Raw genomic sequence first — 21,280 nt, forward strand, 5'->3', positions numbered from 1 at the left:
TTTATGGTTATTATGATTGAATTTATGAACTTTATATTCTATATGCTTATTTTCTATATACATATACTTTTATGCTTTTGAAATAATGATGATTCTAATAAAAAAACAAGTACTTTTATCATCTTTTTAAGTGAACATGTCTGATTTGGATTTATCTACTGATAGTGAAGATGAAGCCTTTGATACAGAAGAAGAAAGCAGTGATGATGAAGAGGTAAGCAGCAATAATGAATTTGAACTATCCATATTTTTGGATATACTTTCAGCGGTGCATTCATGGTTGATGGATATAATCAAGCAATTGCAATACATACAAAGTCAGCGTATTGAAAGACCAATGGGACGCCCAGTTACTTTGTTTGGATATAACTATATAAGGAGAGTTTTGCGACAAGACCCAGAAGACTTTCGAAGAAGTTATAGGATGTACCCTGATATTTTTCTAAAACTATGTTGTATCATTAGAGAAACTACATCATTATGTGATACAAGATGTGTTTCTATTGTTACTCGTTGTTGGCCAAAGTTCACGATATTGCACAATACGTGACACATTTGGTCGCTCTCGGTGGACAGTTAGTAAAAACTTCAACTGGATGTTGCGAGCTTTAAATTCTATAGCTCCAAGGATGATGGCTAAGCCAACAAGTGCAACTCCATTTAAAATTTGTGAGAGTACACGATTTTATCCTTACTTTAAGGATTGCTTTGGAGCTATGGAAGGTACACATATCCCAGCAATGGTAGAGAAAAGAAATGCAGCCGTTTATCGGAATCGACATGGAATTACATCTCAAAATGTGTTAGCGGTTTGCAACTTCGACTTGGAGTTCATATACGTGCTCAGTGGATGGGAAGGGTCTGCTCATGATTCGAAAATACTTAACGACGCAATGACAAAAAGAAATGGACTGAAAATACCGCAAGGTAATTTTACTTTTATCTAATGTGAAGTTTTGAGTTTTTTGGTTAAGTTATATTCGGGTTCTACTTGACGAAGTTTTCTTTTTGTGTTTTATTCAGGTAAATATTACTTGGGGGATGGTGGGTTTGCAAACCGACGATATTGTTTAACACCATTTCGTGGCCAACGTTATCATTTGAAAGAATTTTCTGGTACGGGTAATCATGCGAAAAAGGATGAAGAATTATTTAACATGCGTCATGCATCTTTGAGGAATGTAGTTAAAAGATTGTTCGGTGTTGTGAAGTCTCGTTTCTTGATCTTTAAGTCTCAACCTCCATTTCCGTATCAGGTGCAAGCGGAGATAATGACAACTTGTGCAGGCCTACACAACTTCTTACGAAAAGAATGTCGTTCATATGAGTTTCCGGTCGAGGAAGAGGAAGATAGCCATCCATCAACGCTTGTAAATGACGATGAAATTTTGACACAACAAACTCAAGAACAACAACGTCAAGAAGCTAATGCATGGAGAAAGAGTATAGCGGATGATATGTGGGAAAATGTTCGTGAACAAAGGGAGTTAGAATTGTATGGAGACCGTTAAATTGAAGGGAAAAAAATTATCTCGTTGCACAAAATAACATACTATTGATACAGATATATGATCATTTTCATTTATTTTTTTCTTTTGATTAAAGATCAATGTTATTTGCAAATAAGGGTTTATTGTTTCTTAAAAGAGAATGAGTTAGGAGTGAACTCTCTCAAACTCCCCCAAACTCCCTCTAATAAACTCTCTCAAACTCCATACACTCCCCCAAACTCCCTGAACTCAAAAACACAAAACTCTCTCAAACTCCCTACACTCTCTCAAACTCTTTTTAAATCTCTGAGATTTAAAATACACTCAATTCCCCCGAAATCACTCGAGGACTAACCCCCTGGTGATCTTCAAAAACCTATTCCAGATCACAAGATCAATATATAAGTGGATTGATAATGATGATATCCATATCCATATCATTATCATTATCAATCCCTTTGTCTACTATATAAGCCTTCCCCGCCTACTTATTTTGAATCTTAAATTGTTGCGTTGTTAATTTTCTAAATCAAGTTATTTTGATGCTAAATTTTGCGAATTTATTTTTGAATAATGATCAATTTTTTTACATGGATATATGGTTGAGACATGATAAAAGTGTAAAGTGTATTGTGTCCAAAGAAATCCCTCAGAATTTCATTTCATGATTACTATTTTCCAACCTCATGTCAAATCAAAAAAATTATTTAAAAACATAACCTATATATTGATGTACATTGTTATCTAAGTTACCTACAACTATTCTTAATTTATACATAGTCATCTTTTACACCCAGTAGTTTCTAATAAAATGTTTATACAATTTACGAATTTTTTATAGTCTACTAAAACAAACGTCAGTTTGTAACTGCAAACAATTTTCATTCCTATCATGGGGATCTTTGACGGTGGGAGATTAGGTAGTTTAAAAGTTTGTTCTCTTATCTTGCAAAGTTGTTCTTAATGTGTTAAAAAAAATATAAAATATGTAAATAAGAAATGTTTTATACAATTTTTAAGGGCCGCAGATCCTCTGCATCAGAAATTCCATGTGGCTCTGTGCCGGCAAATAATAGACTGCCACATGTGATTTTCTTTTGGCTTTTTCCATCCGTCGTGTTACGTCGTTAAGACCCCCTAAAACTTTCAATAATGAATGAAAAACAAATTAGCTATGAATATTCTGATAGAGTAAAAAGGCCAGATGTGATGATCATTGTCAATTGGTCATGGAAGCAAATTCAAAGAATCAATTGATCAATAAAGAGATAATTTTTTTTGGATGGCTGATCTGTTCATCTCCCTGATACGAAGTTTAAACTTAATCAAAATCAAGATTTAAAGTTTGATCAGAATTTTTTATTTTGAGAAGTTAAATACGAATTGATTTTTATTTTTCAGAGAAGATGTAAAATTAATCTGTGAATGATTTTCCAATTCTAATTAGGGTTTTTTCAAATGGAAGAAAGTTATAATTTCAATTATATCAAAACCTGAAAAAGAAAACTTATAATTTCAATTTATCGTTAAATGTATTTTGAAGTTAAATGTATTTTGATTTAGGTCGTTGGATTTATCATTTGAGGTTTTTGAACATGGAGAAATTCATTTTATCGATCTATAAACATAACCCAAAATACAAGATCCGGGAAACAGAGATAAACTTAAAATATTAACGGTGTTAAATGCCGTTATATAGACTATTAAAACTAATTACACGTGGCGGTTTATTATTCGCCGGAACAGGGGCACAGGGAATTTCCGGTGCAGAGGATCTGCGGCCATTTTTAAGTCTGTTAATATGGTAAATTTAAATTGGTATTAAATAGTTAATGGGAAAAATTAATCTCACAAAAGAAAAGCTTAATCAAACTTGTTATGCTCATAATTTATATTATTGTTGCAGATCCCAATAGCATGAATGTTGTTAACTAAAATTCCATCTTAAAAACTTTGATTGATCACTGTAAACATACATTAGAGGATAACTTGATTCTCCAGGCTTAGCTTGCTTGATTCTGCGAATTTTTTTACAGATAACTGGTACCACTGACAAAGCTCAACTCTTTGACCCAACATTTATTGTATTCGCTTCTGAAGCAACGCCACAATGGATACAACAGATACATCGGATATATCTCAGATTTTTATTTGTATCATCAGTGAATAACTTACAAATAACATAGTTCTGATAACTTTGTTATAGATAAAACGTTTTGAACTCCTCTTAACGCTAAAATAATATGCAGTTGATATTCCTCTTAAGTTTGAAACATGTAGATGTTTGATGTTCTTTACAAACTCTTTATTCATGGACATGCCACTTGCTCCTTCAGTTCTATAAATGAACACGTTCATGGTGTTTTCAGACAAAACTAACTTCAGTCGTATTTTATATCACATAGTTTTGCATCAAAAGAAGTTATTTGGTAGTGCAAATTCCCAGGTACTTATCTTAACTACTATTTGAGTTTTGGTTTTTAAGAGTGATGTGGCTAATATTCTCTATGTTATCACTGATTCTTAGGATAGAGTAACATCTTGGAAATGGCCAACTCTAGCGCTAGATATATGTTGTGATTGAATTTTTTTTTTGTTCATAGAATAAAATAATGTCAATACATCGTTGATCTTCTATAAATGACTTAATAAATGAGGAGGATATTAATCACATCAATTTCTACAAAGATAATGGATCCTAGATGTGATTGGATAATACGAGATGTTTAAACATATCCAAAGATGATGGATTTCCCTACTATGATTAAATCCTACGTGTTGGTTAGACACATTCAAAGATGATGGATCCTAATTGTGGTTGGGTGCTACAAGTTGTTTACAACATTCTAAGACATGGTCAATAAGTTCAGATATTTTAAGAAAAATCTAACGAAACAAAAGCATTTGATTATCAAGTGGCAACTCCTAAGCCAGGGAGTCACAACCATTCCAAGGATCCATGAACTTACCGTCGCCCACAATCCAAGATAGGAAACTAAGGTCATATAAGCTCCTTACTAGTAAATAAACATTTCCAAGTCTTTTTATTTTCCAGCACATAAAAGATTAATTCATTAGGAAAAAAACCACGTAGTTATTGAAACAATAAGTATTGTTGATTCAAGCCAACTTGGTATGTTTTGTTGCTATCTTCGATGGTTGAAATCCCTATGCATAATTTCCCAAAGAGTCAGCAACATTATTAGCATCACGATGCACAAAACTACACTTTCAAGTTACAAATTCATATACAAAATAAATACAACCTTAAATAATATTTGAAGTAATACACTTGACTCCTCCACTTCTTATTTTATTTTATGGCAGTGACTACTCATTGGATGTTACCATTTAAAAGAAGATTGTTGATTCTCTTACTAGGTACGATGCCTCGGCTTATTTTGGATCCATTATTGTTTTTGAGGCATTTCTAGGTCCATCGTATTATCATGAAACGTCATGAATAGATTTATGTTTTGATGAATCAGGTTCAATTAACGTACTACCAAGGTTTGATGATATCAATATTTGTGGTTGAAGACATGAATGAACATATTGAAAATATTTATCTAAAATCCTTTTGGAAGATGGACAAATTCCATAAGTATTCCAGGTTTGCATACAAACCACTATCGCATCAACACAATGATAGTCTGAGAAAAAAAATCTGCTTTGAATATTGATTGTTGAGATTGTCTAAGAAATCTTCTACGTAATTAGGTACATGGACCTTTGGTCTATACATAATTATTGTGGAATAGAAATTGAAAACTATATATACAATCTCCTTCAAGGGTATTTACTTTGACCTACTTGTGATTGTATTAGGCTTTATGCATACAGGTTGCCGAACCAAAAAGTTGGTGCCCTATCCTTTTCAGTAGCCTATATGTTGATCGACGCTAAAAATATTCATTAGAAGGCACATAACCAAGCTTAAAATAATCATACATCAACTTCTCAAGGTAAAAATATTTCCCTCTCCACATTCATTTTCTTGTGAAAACTCCTTTTTGGCTCAAAAATCCTAGGTATCGTTCCTGGGTGTAATTGCAACATAGTATTTGGACGCCTCATAACTTCATCTGATTTTTTATCTCATTGTCACAAAATATCAAAATGGCTTGCTTTTTATTGTCCCGATCCAATTTCATTCAATTTCCTTTTCTGAAGAATCAATATCAGGAACCACAATTGCAAATATTAACCTGAAAGGAAATTATGTAAGAGGATATCATTATTGAGAAGAGAATATTGGAGAATGTATATCGAAGATAAAATAATCATTGAGTTAAATGTAACCGTTGTGAAAATATTCATTGTCGGTCCATGTTCTGACGCGCGACGAATCCCATGCCACGTGGCTAATCTTCGGTATGTTTATTAGTATATGATTCAAAATGCCCTTATCAAACTAACCCCAATTCCTCGACCAAACTAATCCCACTATATATCCTACATGTTTACAAATTACCAAACAATAATACTTTACAGGTTCTTTTCCTGACTTAACTGACTCGTACACGTCTGACTCATTTAAATCTTACTTACAGGGTGTTTGTTTTTTGATAACTCAGCGTCTGAATCTGACCTTTCCCTTGACTCGATACGAGTCAAATGTTAGACTGTTTGTTTTTTAGTTTGAACTAGATCGGACTCGCAACCTGAGTAAACCTAACCCCTGATTTGGATCTATGTGAGTCAAGGAATAAGATGCCCCTGACTCACGACTCATATATTTGAGTCAGTTGAGTCAGATCTGACTAAAGAAACAAATATATTGAGTCAGTTCCAGACGAGTCAGGTGATTTCATTCAGATCTAGACGAGTCAGATAAAAAAAAATCATGATGTTACTACGTATGGTTCAAAATTTATTCAATAATAAAGTTAGATTTTTTTATTTTTTTTGTGTTTCTGTCACACATGTGCCACTGATTCAGATCTAAAATGATGCCTGACTCAAATAGCTCCAGATCATACCTTGAGCTAGACATTAGAAAAATAATAATAAAAAAACGAATCTGACATTTGACTTACCCCCTGGATTTCGAAAGATGAACTCTTTGGGTTTATATTAAGCTTAAGAGATGATACATGTGAATTTGAAAATGGAAAGAGCAAGTCCATCCACAATAGCATAATCTGAAGAAGCAGAGGCAATTGGGATTTTGCAGGCAACACATTGGGCTAGAGAGAAGAGAATCACCAAATAGAAGACAGTAAGAATCTATTTGATAACTTGAACGGAATCGCATCCTCCATTTTATGCCGAAGTCAAGCGAGTTCGAAAGAAGCTAACATGATAGCTCAATCATGTTAAACTTTCTCGGTTTTTTCTTTGTTTTGAGAACGTCTAATATGGTAGCTGATACATTAACAAAGCAGATAATTTTTTTTTATTGTATCCTCTGTTTGGATAATATTCCCCCACTGATACTTCTTTAAAACTTTCAGTAGATAAATCTAATATCAGAAAAGTTATCACACTTTCCACATTAGATGACTATATTTCAATAAAACTCAGGTTTCTAAGAGCAAGGGATATCTGATCGATCCCCTCAAACTAAATGACAGAGTATCTAATTTCATCAAATTTGATCCTAGTATGGGTAGATGGAAGTCCTCTTTCCTCCCATTCTCGATCAAACCCTCCATCACATGAAGGAGAGTATAATCTCTACTACATGGCAGTAAGATTTCCGTTTGGGAAAACAGAACAAAACGGCATATTACATGCCATCAAATTATAGTAGTCCCACTGGAGTTTCCCCAGCACCTCTTTTCTTGTTTTGAAGCAAAAAGAAGTTTTGTTATTGAAAAAATTAGACTAACACATGAGTTTTGTCCACTCTTAACTGAGTTCTAATCTCCATTGGAGAATAACCAGACCAGGAAACAAAAAAAGCATTCTCTCTAGCTGATTCGGCTACTTTATTTCGGTAGCACCTCAATTAGCCGTTTTTAATGAATATAAGAAACACTTTAACTTACCCCGAGTCAGATAGCGAGTCAGACATGCCTAGAAGTTTTAAGTTCGAGTTAGATGTTCTTCCTAACTCCTGTTAACGCTTCTTTCCGCTAATAAACCCCGCTTTCCACCTTCGTTCCGATCCCACTCTAAACCCACATTTGATTCCTGCACCCACTTCAATTCCTCAGCCAGAACGTGTCTTCAGTAACCATACTCAAAATGAAAACTGAAGAACAATTTGTTCTTTTGACAAGCCCTAGGAATCAAGGGCATTCTCTAATTGCTACTTCGTTTCCTGAGAAATCTGGTAACGTTATTTCATTTTCTGAATGGATTGTGTTCTTATTTTATATTTTGTCTAATGATATTTGGTTTTATGTTTTCTAATTAGGGTTTAACTTCTTTCAATTTTGATGTTGAATTTTAGGTTTTCTTTTTTCCTTTTTTTTTTTTTTTTCCTCCTAACGATTTTGATCAATTTTCTCTTAAGAATATGTTAGAAATATTGAAATTATGAGAGGGTAAGGAGTATGCTGAAAAAAAAGAAGTGTTGGATTACTCCAAAGTCGAGCTATGGGCGTAGTATTGAACTTGATTATCCTAATTTATCACGTAGTATGAACTTTTAGGTCCTTGAATCAGTTTCGTACAACTTGAGAATGCTCAAATGAGATTATTGATATTTGGTTTCTATAGCAACTACTCATAAGTTTTTGTTACCGCTTGTACATGATTAGTTGAGAATGTTTAAGCTGTTTTACTAGTGTCAAGGAAACAATGTGAAAAATAAATTGTCTTTCATATATGTTGTTAACTTGATAAACAGACTGTGATGTCTAAACTTACCAAAATGAACTCAACAACGGACTGTGATGTCTGCGTATGCCGTTCTGACTGAACTTGACTAGAAAAAGGTTCATCAAGCTAGCACGTTTAAATAGGAAGTATTAGTCAAAGCACAGCTGTGACTAGATTTTCCTAGTCAAAACGATAAATAGGATAGAGGTCATCACAAATAAATAATCTTCAGATAGAAACTTCTAGACAAGGTCTGAAATATGAAGTTAAAAGGAAAACATGAGCAGTTGTTGGATTTCCTAGTCATTTGCCATGAATAGCTTCTATAGGTTGTTTTAGTTCTTAAAAATTTGATAGGTCCACACTCCACAGATACAGAAATTTCTGTATAATGTATCTGAATTACAAAATAAAATATATGTTCCTTAGATGAGAGAAAAAAGTATTTTGAGCTCGCGATGACAAATCAAGAAAAGTGCTTGGGGGTGATTTGGTCATGTAAACATAAACTGATGGCACTTGAGTCAGTGACGAGGATGAAACATGTATAACTAATGGAAGGTAATGATGAGGAAATTTAGTGAGGAGGTGGTTTCAATAGTAAAAAAATGGACTTGAGGACACTTTCCTTTAATAGAGATATATATATACAAAGTGAAGCTATTGGCAGTTAGATGTTTTGATACAGAACATGTATGCGATTAATATCTCTATCTAGTCTTAAGATTTTTACTATTCATATTTGATCTAATACATGCAGAGTCGCTATGATTTTTTAGATGATAACACTGAAATGTAGTTTATTTTGTTGCATTATTTACACAAAGTTACTGTTTTAAAAACAATGTATAGCAAACATGTTTTGGAATCTAAAAGAAAATGCAAACAATAAAAGAAAGATTGTTGATGAAAAATGATAGAAAGAAGAATTAAAAAATTGTTTTTGAAATCTCAACCAAACCGGCTGTTAGTTATTTGGTTTATCTTTTTTAGTTTTTATTTGTAGTAACAAGTGCAATTGTTTCTGGAAATAGTTGTTTAGGTCTTATGAACGGCGGCATCAAGTCACAATCTCTCAAAGAATACTTAAAAAAATATGAAAATAGCCAATGAAGTAGAGAAGAAAAAGAGGAAGAAGAAGAAAATTAAAATGCTCAAGAAAGATGATCCTGTGGGTGCACTTGTGGTAGATAAAGATCCGGTGTGGCAGAAACCTGTAAATGTTGAAAACATAGATGAGGAAGATTCAGCAGGTAGCTTATTTGTATTTCCTTAAATTAGCGAAAAGAAAGAAAGAAAAGTAGTCATGTTATAAATTTAGTTCAGAATCTGATTTATGATTTTCTTTATAATTGTTTTTCCTCTTAGATGAAGAAAAACGCCATGTTAATATTGAAGTCAAATGAATCAAGATAATGGAGCAAATTCGATTGTTTCGTCCATATGATAAGATTTTCGAGGATGGAAGTGGTTGGAGACCCGTCTCTGATACTTGAAAAAAACTTGATCTCCATCTTGTGAACGGAAAACTAGGTATGACAGACCATCTCCGGAGGCAGAACTAAACCCATCTAACTCTGAAAATCAAGATGCCGACTTGTCACCACCACGCCAAAAGTGTAGACGTGTCCGCACGCCATCATCCGAGGGAAAGGTAAAGTTAACAGAATATGGAAACAAAGACCCTGACTTGTCACCACCATGCCAAAGGCGTAGATGTGTCCGCATGCCTTCACCGGAACCAGATCTTCTCCTCCAAGGAAAAGCAGGACAGATCATGTGCATTCTGATTCGATAGACCTCTCTCCCCCTCGCCGAACTCGTAGCAAATCAGCTGTTAATTCTCTTCTGTTGGACCTGTCTCCTCCAAGAAAAAAGGAATCTGGTTCAATCTCAGCCCAGGAAAGAAGTAGAGAGAGAAATGAAGGATGAGATATCCAGGTAATTTCTCTTTTGTCCACCCAGGATAGACACTTTCCATTTAGCATGCCAGAGATTCTTTTTTCTTTTGTTCTTTGATTTGCTTAACAAGAGGTGTACCAGTTGCCTTTGATATGACTCATAGAATGGGAATATGAACCATGAGTCGGAAGTTCTGGTTCCATGTTTATAATGTTGGTCTACCTTTTTGTAGATATCTTGTTTAATGTTTGATGGGTATTCTGAACCCGATCAAAAAAATGGACCCATCTGTGAGTGGAAGGGCGCCTGAACGCATTTGCCGTGATAAAGGTCAGTGAACTTTTATAAATTTTCTTTCTCAATATGTTGATTACCTTAGGTGCAATCTTATGTGTATCTATCCTTTGATATGGCCTTAGGAAGATGTTTATCTAAGGAGGAGGTGGCAAAATTAGATGAAGGAGAAGAAAAGCCAAAGGTACTTCATACTTACAATTTAGAATATAGATTGCTTTGCTTATAAGTTGTTCATGTTTAAGTTTTTAATGAATTTACTCAGTATCGTCTTTGCATGGTTATATGTACAATTTGTCTCAAAGAGTTTGTTTGCAATAATTTTTTATACCTGCTGTTTGACCAGTGATAGTAAGAGGCAACAAAAAGTGTCCCTGTGGATGGTTTATCAGTGGATGATTGTGTAACTCTTTTTTGGTGATGTATTACCGCATGCTATGGTTTAACAATGAACTAACACGTATTATACTTGTGGGATTCTGCAGGGATGATCCGTTAGTTGACAACATGCTGAAAGAGAGGATCAGGTGGGGAATCCAATGGCGCACTTGGTGCAGGTAATATAAGTTAAACTGCTTTGGATCTGAACTAATTGATTTTATGTTGCTAATCTTATATTATTCTGATCATATTTTGCTATATTTATCCTCGTTTTTGTCTTTGCTTTTTCTCAGCGGAAGCCACCTGAGATGGCCTTGGGAAATTAGGGAGATGACGAAAAGATGAAAGAGTCTGGGTTTATAATTCCTCAGGACATTCCTAGCCACAACTGGATAAAAAGGAAAAAATAACTCCAATACGTAATCGTTATGGTATAAAACCTGGGCGTCACTGGGATGGGGGTGAACTGAAGTAATGGTATTTTTTCTGCCATCTGTTAATTCTTACGTTCATGAATTTACTTTGTGATGCCTTCGATACATTCTAAGGTTGGACCATGCAAGGACATATCTATCAATTGATTTTTGTTGGTACTAGCAGATAATACGTAGAGGCGATGTACAATTTAGAGTTCCATCCCATCCACAGTTTCTGGTCAAACTTGTTTTCGAGATTTCACGTTCTTCATATTCTTGTTAAACCAAAACTTTGATATGGTCAAATCATTCTGTCTACTTGGTTGTACCCAGCATGAACCAAAGAGTTTCCAGATTTAGGAAAAGAAACTAATGCTAGAGGAAAACAGCATATGGATTGAATTGTCAATTCATAGACTAATTTGTCATGCTTTAGGTGGGTGGGTGGGCGGATAGGCGGCTCTACTATGCCTACTCTGCTAATTTATAAGCTAAACTGGCACATGTTTTAACCATTGCTAGAGGTGAAATTTCATGGGCCTCTCCATATCTCATGCATACAGCATCTTAGATGTGTGGTTATCTGTGATTCTGTGTACATTTATCTTGTAGTGTTTAAATTGTGTAGAAATTTCAAGCTAGCACGTTTCAATTGGAAGTATTAGACAAAGCATAGCTTTGATTAGATTTTCCTAGTCAATACGATAAATAGGATAGAGGTCACATCACAAACAAAATAATCTTCAGATAGAAACTTCTGGACAGGGTCTGAAATGTGAAGTTAAAAGGAAAACATTAGCAGTTGTTGGATTTCCTAGTCATTTGCCATGATTAGGTTTTATAGGTTGTTCAGTTCTTAAAAATTTGATAGGTCATAAGAAGGAGAAATTTCAAATTCTTGTGTAATGTATCTGAATTACAAAAGAAAATATATGTTTCTTAGCCGAGAGAAAACAAGTATTTTGATCCTGTGATGACAAATCAAGTGGGGGTGATTTGATCATGTAAACATAGACCAATGGCACTTGTCAGTGACGAGAATGAAACGTGTAAGTAATGATGAGGAGGTTTAGTGAGGAGGTGGTTTTAAGGGTGATAAAATGGACTTGAGGACGCTTTTCTTTAATAGATATATATATATATATATACAAATTGAAGCTATTGACAGTTAGATGTTTTAATACAGAAATCTATGCGATTAATATCTCTGTTAAGATTCTAACTATTCATATTTGATCTTATACATGCAGAGTCACTATAATCTTTTAGATGCTGAACATTGAAATGTAGTTTATTTTGTTACATTTGTTATTTGCACAAAGTTACTGTTTTAAAAACAATGTATAGCAAACATGTTTTGGAATCTAAAATAAAATTAAAAAAGTAAAAGAAAGATTGTTTCTGAAAATGTTTGAAAAAAGAAAAAAAAATAGTTATTGAAATCGCCTTTAGTTATTTGGATTTTCTCTTTTGGAGTAAGTTCATTGGTAAAGCTTTTTTTTATGCTCTTATTAAAGGTGTTTCAATTTTAACAAATCTAATTGTTTCTGGAATTTGCTGTTTAGGTCTTACCAATGGTGGCATCAAAGCCAGTCTTTCAAAGAATACTTAAAAAAATAGGAAAACACCAATGAAATAGAGAAAAAATAGAAGAAGAAAAGTAAAATGCCCAAGAAAGATCCTTTGGGTGTACTCGTGGTTGATGAAGATCTGGTGTGGCAGAAACCTGTAAATGTTGAAAATGAAGATGAGGAAAATTCTGCAGGTAACTTATCTTATTTCATTTAATTAGCGAAAAGAAAGAAAGAAAGAAAAGTAGTCATGTAGTCAATTTAGTTCATGAATTGTTTTTATTATGTTTCCTCTTAGATGAAGAGAAATCCCAAGCTAATGATGGCAATCAAGTCAAACGAATGAAGAGAAGAATGGAGCAAATTCGATCATTTCGTCCAAATGATAGATTTCTGAGGATAGAAGTGGTCTGATATCTGTCTCTGACACTGAAAAACTTGTCACCACCATGCAAAGGCTTAGACGTGTGCGCACGCCATCGCCCGAGGAAAAAGTAAAGTCAACAGATTATGAAAACAAAGGGCGGACTTGTGACCACCATGCCAAAGGCGTAGACGTGTCCACACGCCTTCACTGGATCCGGATCTTTCTCCTCCAAGGAAAAGCAGGACAGATCATCTGCATCCTGAATCGATAGACCTCTCTCACCCTTGACGAACTCTTAGCAAATCATCTGTTAATTCTCTTGTGTCGGACCTGTATCCTCCTAGAAAAAAGAAATGGTTTAATCTCAGCTCAACAGATCAAAAAATAAGTAGAGAGATATGAAGGATGAGATATCCACGTAAGTTTTCTTTTGTTCCACACAGAACAGATACGTTCTATTTAGCATGCCAGACTTTGTTTTTTCTTTTGTTCCTTGATGTGCTTAATTAGAGGTGTACCACGTACCAGTTGCCTTTGATATGACTCAAAGAATGGGAATATGAACCATAAGCGGGAAGTTCTGCTTCCATGTTAATAATGTTGGTGTACCTTTTTGTACATATCTTGTTTAATCTTTGATCGGTATTCTGAATCCTATTTGTGAATGTGTTGCGCAGGTTCAACAAAATGGACCCGTCTGTGAGTGGAAGGGCGCTTGAATGCATTCACCGTGACAAAGAAGGTCAGTGAAATAGACTTTTGTAATCCTTTTTGCTCAATAAGATCATTACCTTATGTGTATCTATATTTTGATATGGTTTAGGAAGATGTTTATGTAAGGAGGAGGTTGCAAGATTAGAAAAAAGGAGAAGAAGAAAAACCAAAGGTACTCCATAGTTAATTTAGATTGCTTTGCATGTAAGTTGTTCATGTTAAACTTTTAGATGAATTTACTCATTATCGGCTTCACATGAATTTTATATGTACAGTTTGTCTCAAAGAGTATGTTTGCAACAATTTTTTATACGTGTTATTTGATCAGTGATGGTAAGAGGCAATAAAAATGTGTATGAGTCAAGAGCCATACAACTTTAGCTTTATTGATACCTTCTTTTCTGTTCCAAGGACTATTTGTGGACCAGGAACTGATTAATTGTATGATATAATGCTTATGTAGACAATATAAAATCATGCCATGACCCAACTTCTAGTCTTTTTAAGACCTAGTAAACTGGGAATGCTCGATGATCACACTACTTATTAAGGGTTAACCATGAGAAAACCTTGCTTAACTTTCATTCAGCTCTTCCCAAGTTGTGTAGAAATCAGTTTAAAAGAATAGTATACTATATCATACAGATATCCGGTGCTCACATATTCTAGTAGTCACAAATTGTAACGGCAACTGATAAGCCGGCAAGATTAGCTTTACTATATTTTTTTTACCTACATCAGCTTCACCATTAAAATCCTTTTGTTTTGGACACTGAAAAGAATATTCATTTATATGCATCTGCCTCGTTTCTGATTGAGCAAATTAGGGTCCTAGATTTTGGCATGTCTTTGTGTTTGGGTCCTAAGTTTGTCCGTTTTTAGTATTTGGGTCGTTAACTAGGTCAACTGTTCAATCCGTTAAAATATTAACGCCCGTCGGTGAAATTGAATTTATCCACTGAAGAAAAAAAAAACGAGAGAATAAACCTCCAGATAATCTTTTTTTTTTTTCATCAGCAAAATTGATCAATAACCCTGGGGGGGTTGTCATTAGAATTAAACCTCTTGTAGGCATAACAGAGAATTGGTGACGAGTTGGAGCTGAAGGTGTTTCAAATACTTGTTCAGAGAGATGATTAGAACTAATGATAGGTAGTGGGTCTTCAATGGTAGAAGGCTCAAAATCCTGGCACTCTATTTGTGTATTTGGTTCATGAATAATTTCTTTTTCCTGCAGTTATTATTTTTTTACTTCATTTTGTCCTCTTGGTTCTTCGCAGACAATTTCTTGCAACTTTGTCCTTTGGTTTGCATTGTCTGCGTGGCTGTTTCACGTATTAATTTTTGCAACATTTGTGTTGCCTTTTGCTGTCTCTCTTCTCATTGGAACAGTTGCCAAGAACTTTGTGATTGAGGTAGTTTTCTTAGCCTGCCTTATCTGACACGTGGTTCCCTTATGCGAGAGATGCAGATGTTAGTGGTTTAATCAGTGTGGATTACTTATTCGTGTTCTAAATCTCCTAGCTTTAAGAACTTGCTTTATCTTATTCTCTACAGTCATTCTAATAAGAATGTCTTTTTAGGAATTAGTGGTGTTTTCTAATATGGCCGTTCTCTCCTACGTTGATGATGACAACGTGGGCAAAGCTGATATTTCAGTCTTTAAGGTTTTTATCTTTTTTTAGATCGGATAAAAGAGAAAAAGTGTGATTTCTTATGGGAATTATAAGATTTAATTTTAGGAACTTTTTCGGATTAATAATGTAGTATTAATTCTTAAAGATTGATTCTTACTTTCAGGTAAACAAGAAGAAACAGCAGAAGCTTATGACTCCGGCAATCAAATTTATGGTGTAAATTTTTCGGATCAATAAGTTTGTCAGTCCTTTTTCAGCAGATAACTGGATTCCATCAGCACAACACTAGTGGTTCACTTGCCTATGTTTCAGGACATGAAGGGTTATCCTGTAGATTTTAGTCTCTTAGTACACATTGTGTTTTTTTTTTAAATGATCAAATCTTTTTTATGAATATTTAGCACTGCAACCTAGAAAGTTCCATGTATTTTCCTTAATGGGCACAAAGAAAGCAGTCGGAGACTCGGAGTTATGCTTATGTGCATACTTTACCTTAAAAGGCACCATTTATCAGCAAAATGAGTACACAATGAGAGCCAAAGTCTTAAAAACAGGGCATTGCCCACGAATCAGAAACAATGAAATGTAGTGCTTCACTAAGAATGTTTATGCTTCCGTGAAAAGGCAGCTTTTAAGACTTCAATGACATGACAAAAATAGTTTTAATGTTTAAAATAGTTTTAATTGCATCTAAAAGAGCTTGACACCCCAACTATAGGGTATGCGCTTTTATTCATGGACACAAAAATGTAGGTGTTCCTACTTCCACAAACCACTATAAATTGGCCTTTCACAGTTGACGTGTCGAGCAAAAATTCCCCAGAATCATAGAACTAATGCTTAATGCCGATTCTTCCAAAAAATTCGGCACAAGTTGAAAGCTTAAAAGTGACAAGATCTAAATGGTCACTGACTAATGGAAACAAATCCTTTCCATGTGTATGTTGTTTGGTGTCTATAACCACTGATAATTCTTCTTCGGCAGTGCGCATGTGCAGTAATTTTCAGAGTCTCTAACAAAAAAATTGCCTGCGGAAAATGACCTGCAGAAACAAAAGCACAATATTCAAGATTTAACCTATCAGGACAGATGAATGACATGTGAATCATGTAAAATCTCATACATTGATCTACACGGTTAACTGCAAATGTCAATCTCTATATTATTTTGGGAAAACATGAAGTGATATGGCAGAACTCCTGCATCGCCACTGCCACAATTATAGGATACATACAATTCTTCTTCTTCTTTTATTTATTTTCTTTCTTATAATGTGGATGTTCAAACAGTTACTCTACGGCGAAGCATGGACAGAATACTGGCAAAACCATGAAAATCTTACTCTTCAACTTTTTTTTTTTTTTTTGTGTGTGTGTGTGTGAAGATGGGTTAATATTGATAACACAGTGCCAAGGAGGCACAAAAGCACAACGCATCAAATTAGTTTACAAACAAAAACAGGGACTAGAAAAGCTATTTGTTTGTTGATACTGTTCTGTTTGTTTTGATTTCTGCTAAGGCATGACTTTTCATAATTATTCATTCGTGGTTCCAACCTAATGATAATATCATAATAGACTCAAATAGTAGCAGTGAAGTGTGTGCTTCATATAAAAACATTGGACCAAATAAGAATCCAGACAAAATTTGAAGAGGAAAGTGAGAAAGTAGGGGAAACTGCGTGTTTACCTCTTGACCCGTCTATGAGGCCTTAGTAAGCTTCAAAAGAGGGACAATATTCATTGACTGAAGTTCTTGGAATAGGAGTTTACAAGCATATGGAAGTTTCATCTTTGATATGTTTTCACCGTCTTTGCAAGAAGAGCAGACACCAGTTTTGAGCTTATGGTTGTAATACCTAACAAACCGCACGAACGGCAAACCTGACAAGAGATCATATAGCATTCATAAATCAGCATACTAGATTTGATCTGAATGTCGATCAGCCTTGGAGCTAGGCGCCCCTGAGGAAACACAAAAAACAGGAGTGTGACAACAACATACCTAGTAAAACCTGCCAGCGTATCACCAGTATCCCAGATTGAGCAATTACTAGAACTTCTGCGTCCTAGGTGAATAACAAGGCAATTTTATCAGATGCTCCCAGTATGACAGTGAAGGCAAGACTCATAACAAGTGCTGTCTGAAAAGAACTTGTTCTGTCATCAAAACAAACTCGAACAAACTAGTAATACAGCCAAATTGGAGAACCCAGAGAGATGGAAATATAAATAAAGTAGCTGTAGGAAATTTCATAATATGAGCGCAGCAGAGCAGAACTGCTATCGAGCCTTGAATAAACGGGGTGGTGAGGAGATAAAAAGGGGGTGTAAGGAGAGGATTACCTTCAAACGAGAAATGTTATTTCTTTCACTTTGCTGAAGTCACCTTCTGAGTAGGAACTTGCAACCATAGCCTGTCATTTACAAAAAAACAATAATCATACATGAGATTCCAGGAAGTCTTAGCAACAGGCATATATGAGACTTGCAGGTACAACCAGCAATATAAATTTTGAAAATTGTAGAGTAATGGTGAAGCCAATTTTATGGAAAACAAAAATATTGTTAGGACGAAATAAATTGGGAGACTGAAATCACCTACCAAATACCTGAGCTAATGAAGCAATGACATCTGCAAGGAGAGATACTGCCAAACACACTTGGTAGCATATTTGATAAGCTGCCTGCCACATGAATTGGTGATTGACGAGCAGCCAAGGAAGCCCCAAACGTCACAGCCCCAAGTGAAGCTACAGTCCTCCCAGAAAGAAAACTACCTGAAATAAGCAGATTATATTCAACTAGATGCAAATGTTTGCACAACATCTAAGAGAAATTGGCGTATATGGAGAGAACTGAGAACCATCAAATAAGATGCAAACAGTGCCAAAAAAGACAAATACTGACCAGATTTTGCATAGCCAGCAAACTGCAGGTTCTCTATCTTTAGTGGCAATAACATAACCCTCTTACAGATGAATCAGACCTTAAAAATGGTGATAATATACCTGATATTGCAAATGCGATACAAAAGTACATCGAATTAAAATGCTCCAAAGTTTCTATGAAGCCATTTCCATGTCTATACACCTTAAGAAAGGACATACTGAGATGAAATGTTGGCAATGACTGATCCAGTTACACCCAGGCGAAATGTATATGTCAGCAGAGTTCTCTTTTCTTTATTTTTCCTGCATATACTTATTCGACTTCCTAGTATAGACGGAATAAGTCTATCCTATAAATCACATTCTACCATGCAAATAAGGTCCAGTCACTGACATATGCATCACACTCTCCCTTTGAGATAGGTTTAAGGTTGAATCGCTAACAAAATGCTTAACCAACAAAGCAATATAGCTGAACTAAATGTAAAAAACACTACTATGAAAATGGACCGATATATAAAGACGGAATAAAAGTAACTTACACTACATAACTCACTACAGAGAGTACCAATAGCATTAGGAAACTCAAAATTCTACAGAATGAGATGAATATTACTTCCAAAACTCAACAAAGATTGCCAGTTCACAATTATGTATTTGAGAGTTTGTTTTTCTACAATTTCTTGTAAGGCTAATCACGATTTTCTGTCTCCTTGAAAGAAAGATGTTTTTGTGAGAATACTTGACAAACCCGTTCCTTAAAGTCCACAAGCTTTTCTGAAGTTGAACTTTGTGTGATGGAAATGTTGAGGTAGTTGCTTGGAAGGCTGCTCACTGCTTTTTGTCTCCTCAATTTCAATTGACCTCATTACTTTTATATCTTCTTCCCCTAATTCCTTCAACGACACTAAGGTGTTCTTGTGAGGGTATACCCGATTCAGACGATTATTAAACTTGACAAGCCTTCTCGAGGTTGAAGTTTTTGTGTCGTACATATTGATATAGTTATCAACGTAAGTTAAAACACCACCCCTCTTGGTAACGGCTAATAATTCTTTATCCCCAACCCTAAACTCTCTACTCCACGACTGAAGTCCTTGTTGCTCACTGGTCTCATTATTGACACTCTTCTGTTTTAATAACCATATATCATAACATTCGACTCCATTAACAACTACCTCAGCAGCAACATACAAAATCCCATCCAATACCCCTCTTCTACAAATCTCGCGAGGTAGTGAAAGATTCTCACCAAACTTTTCCTCAGCCAAGTCGAAGGTTATGAACATTTGTGATCCATGGTCCAGAAAATAAAGAGTTTCGTTGGCAAAGATCGCTCGGTAAGAGAGACATAAGACATGAGACTTGAAATCTCCAAGGTTTCTCCATCCTTTGCCACTGCCTAGAGTGTAAATGTGGAGTTTTACATCGGAATCACACTCTATTCCTACAACTTTGTACTCATTGGTAGAAGAAACATAACCAAAATTGATATCACAACCTGTCTTGAATTCTGGAAGCACAACATATTCTCTTGTGATGGGATTACAGATACAAACAAATTGGTCTTGAGCAAAACATATCAAACCGTTACAAGAACCAGCAAATCTAGTATGATACCTAAACGGAGAAGCAAAATTAACCCTTCTAGTTTTCTGGGATTTTGTTGACTGGTTATATTCAAAATAATGGAAGTTTCCAATCTTATTCAGAGAAAGAAAAACCAACTTACCAGAATCAGAACCAGAACCAGCACAAGGATGAAGAAGACGATGCAAGTACATCTGATAGAATGATTGACGATGAGAAATAAGATTATTCCATGTTTTTGATACTGATTTGCACTCCAAAATCGATTCCGCTGGAAGTAGACTTAAAATGTCTGCTGTAATATCCGCAGGGAGAATCTTGAAGTAATCCATGGAAGTTATCTGTGTAATCTTTTGCTGAGAGAAACAGAAATCTATTAGGGTTTCAGTAACAGTGATGGGAAATGGGGATTTAGCTAGGGTTGTAGAAGAAAGAGTAGAGCAAAATAAAAGAGACTGGGCCTAAACGTAGAGGAAAAATAGATACCGGGCCAAGAGTCCAATTGGTTATGTTTGAACGGTTTTTTGGGAACGATTTTTTAGGGACCATGATTTTTTTTCGAGGGGACCATGATTTTATTAGGCCACCTTCCCTATAGTTTTAAGGGGTGTCCTAAAGCATTGAAATTACTAACCTACCCTTAACCTAATTTAATTTAAAACCAACCCAATAACAACCTATATATATATATAACCACCACCTCCTCCCACCACCACCTCCCACCATCGCCGATTACCACCACCACCACCTCCGATTATCACCACCAACCACCACCGATTACCACCACCACCACCGCCGATTACCACCACCACCACCTCTGATTATCACCACCACCAACCACCGATTACCACCACCACCTCTGATTACCACCACCACCAACCACCACCACCACTATATATATATATATATAACTTAATTTAAAACATTAACAAAGATATTCTCACAAACCCATTACTTATCATTCGTTTTTGGTTGAATAAATGAGAAATAATCATTAAAATGAGTTGAAAATGGAAGTTGCAGAGAGGTTTAATGGAGGGTTTTTTTTCAGAGAAAAGTTCGGTTATCACGAATTAATTTTTTCTTAACCGAACTCAGAGTTCGGTTGATTCGCAAAAAAAAAATACTTTTAACCGAACTCCTTGTATTAGAACAACACAAGTCCATAAGTTCGGTTCCTTCGCAAAATAAGGATATCACCGAACTTTAGTTTACAAAAATAATGAGAAGTCCACAAGTTCGGTTCGTTCGCAAAA

General features: G+C 35.1%; 1 protein-coding gene and 1 long non-coding RNA gene across 7 annotated transcripts; one reads left to right on the forward strand and one right to left on the reverse strand.

Annotated features, from left to right (window-relative positions):
* Nucleotides 1-7,578: 7,578 nt before the first annotated feature.
* Nucleotides 7,579-16,396, forward strand: LOC113274711. Of its 2 annotated transcripts, XR_003323162.1 has the most exons (13): nucleotides 7,579-7,770; nucleotides 9,296-9,514; nucleotides 9,630-10,202; nucleotides 10,396-10,493; nucleotides 10,583-10,641; nucleotides 10,943-11,014; nucleotides 11,132-11,315; nucleotides 12,820-13,019; nucleotides 13,124-13,610; nucleotides 13,870-13,934; nucleotides 14,016-14,078; nucleotides 15,187-15,321; nucleotides 15,707-16,396. It is a non-coding gene; the product is annotated as an uncharacterized LOC113274711 (long non-coding RNA). The 2 variants fall into 2 exon arrangements; XR_003323161.1 differs by lacking the exon at nucleotides 15,187-15,321.
* Nucleotides 16,113-20,427, reverse strand: LOC113274710 (F-box protein At5g65850-like). Of its 5 annotated transcripts, XM_026524099.1 has the most exons (6): nucleotides 18,454-20,427; nucleotides 18,149-18,323; nucleotides 17,890-17,960; nucleotides 17,549-17,612; nucleotides 17,234-17,427; nucleotides 16,113-16,586 (listed from the first exon to the last, which is right to left on the reverse strand). In XM_026524099.1, exon 1 carries the CDS (start codon nucleotides 20,354-20,356, stop codon nucleotides 19,193-19,195), a length of 1,164 nt encoding a protein of 387 aa, XP_026379884.1. In that variant the 5' UTR covers nucleotides 20,357-20,427; the 3' UTR covers nucleotides 16,113-16,586; nucleotides 17,234-17,427; nucleotides 17,549-17,612; nucleotides 17,890-17,960; nucleotides 18,149-18,323; nucleotides 18,454-19,192. The 5 variants fall into 5 exon arrangements, with proteins under 5 accessions (XP_026379884.1, XP_026379886.1, XP_026379885.1 ...); XM_026524101.1 differs by having other exon boundaries at nucleotides 18,156-20,427; XM_026524100.1 differs by having other exon boundaries at nucleotides 17,549-17,703; nucleotides 18,156-20,427.
* Nucleotides 20,428-21,280: the final 853 nt, after the last annotated feature.

Source organism: Papaver somniferum, chromosome 4 (genome assembly GCF_003573695.1).
Source record: "Papaver somniferum cultivar HN1 chromosome 4, ASM357369v1, whole genome shotgun sequence".
In the NCBI taxonomy this organism is placed as follows: domain Eukaryota; kingdom Viridiplantae; phylum Streptophyta; class Magnoliopsida; order Ranunculales; family Papaveraceae; genus Papaver; species Papaver somniferum.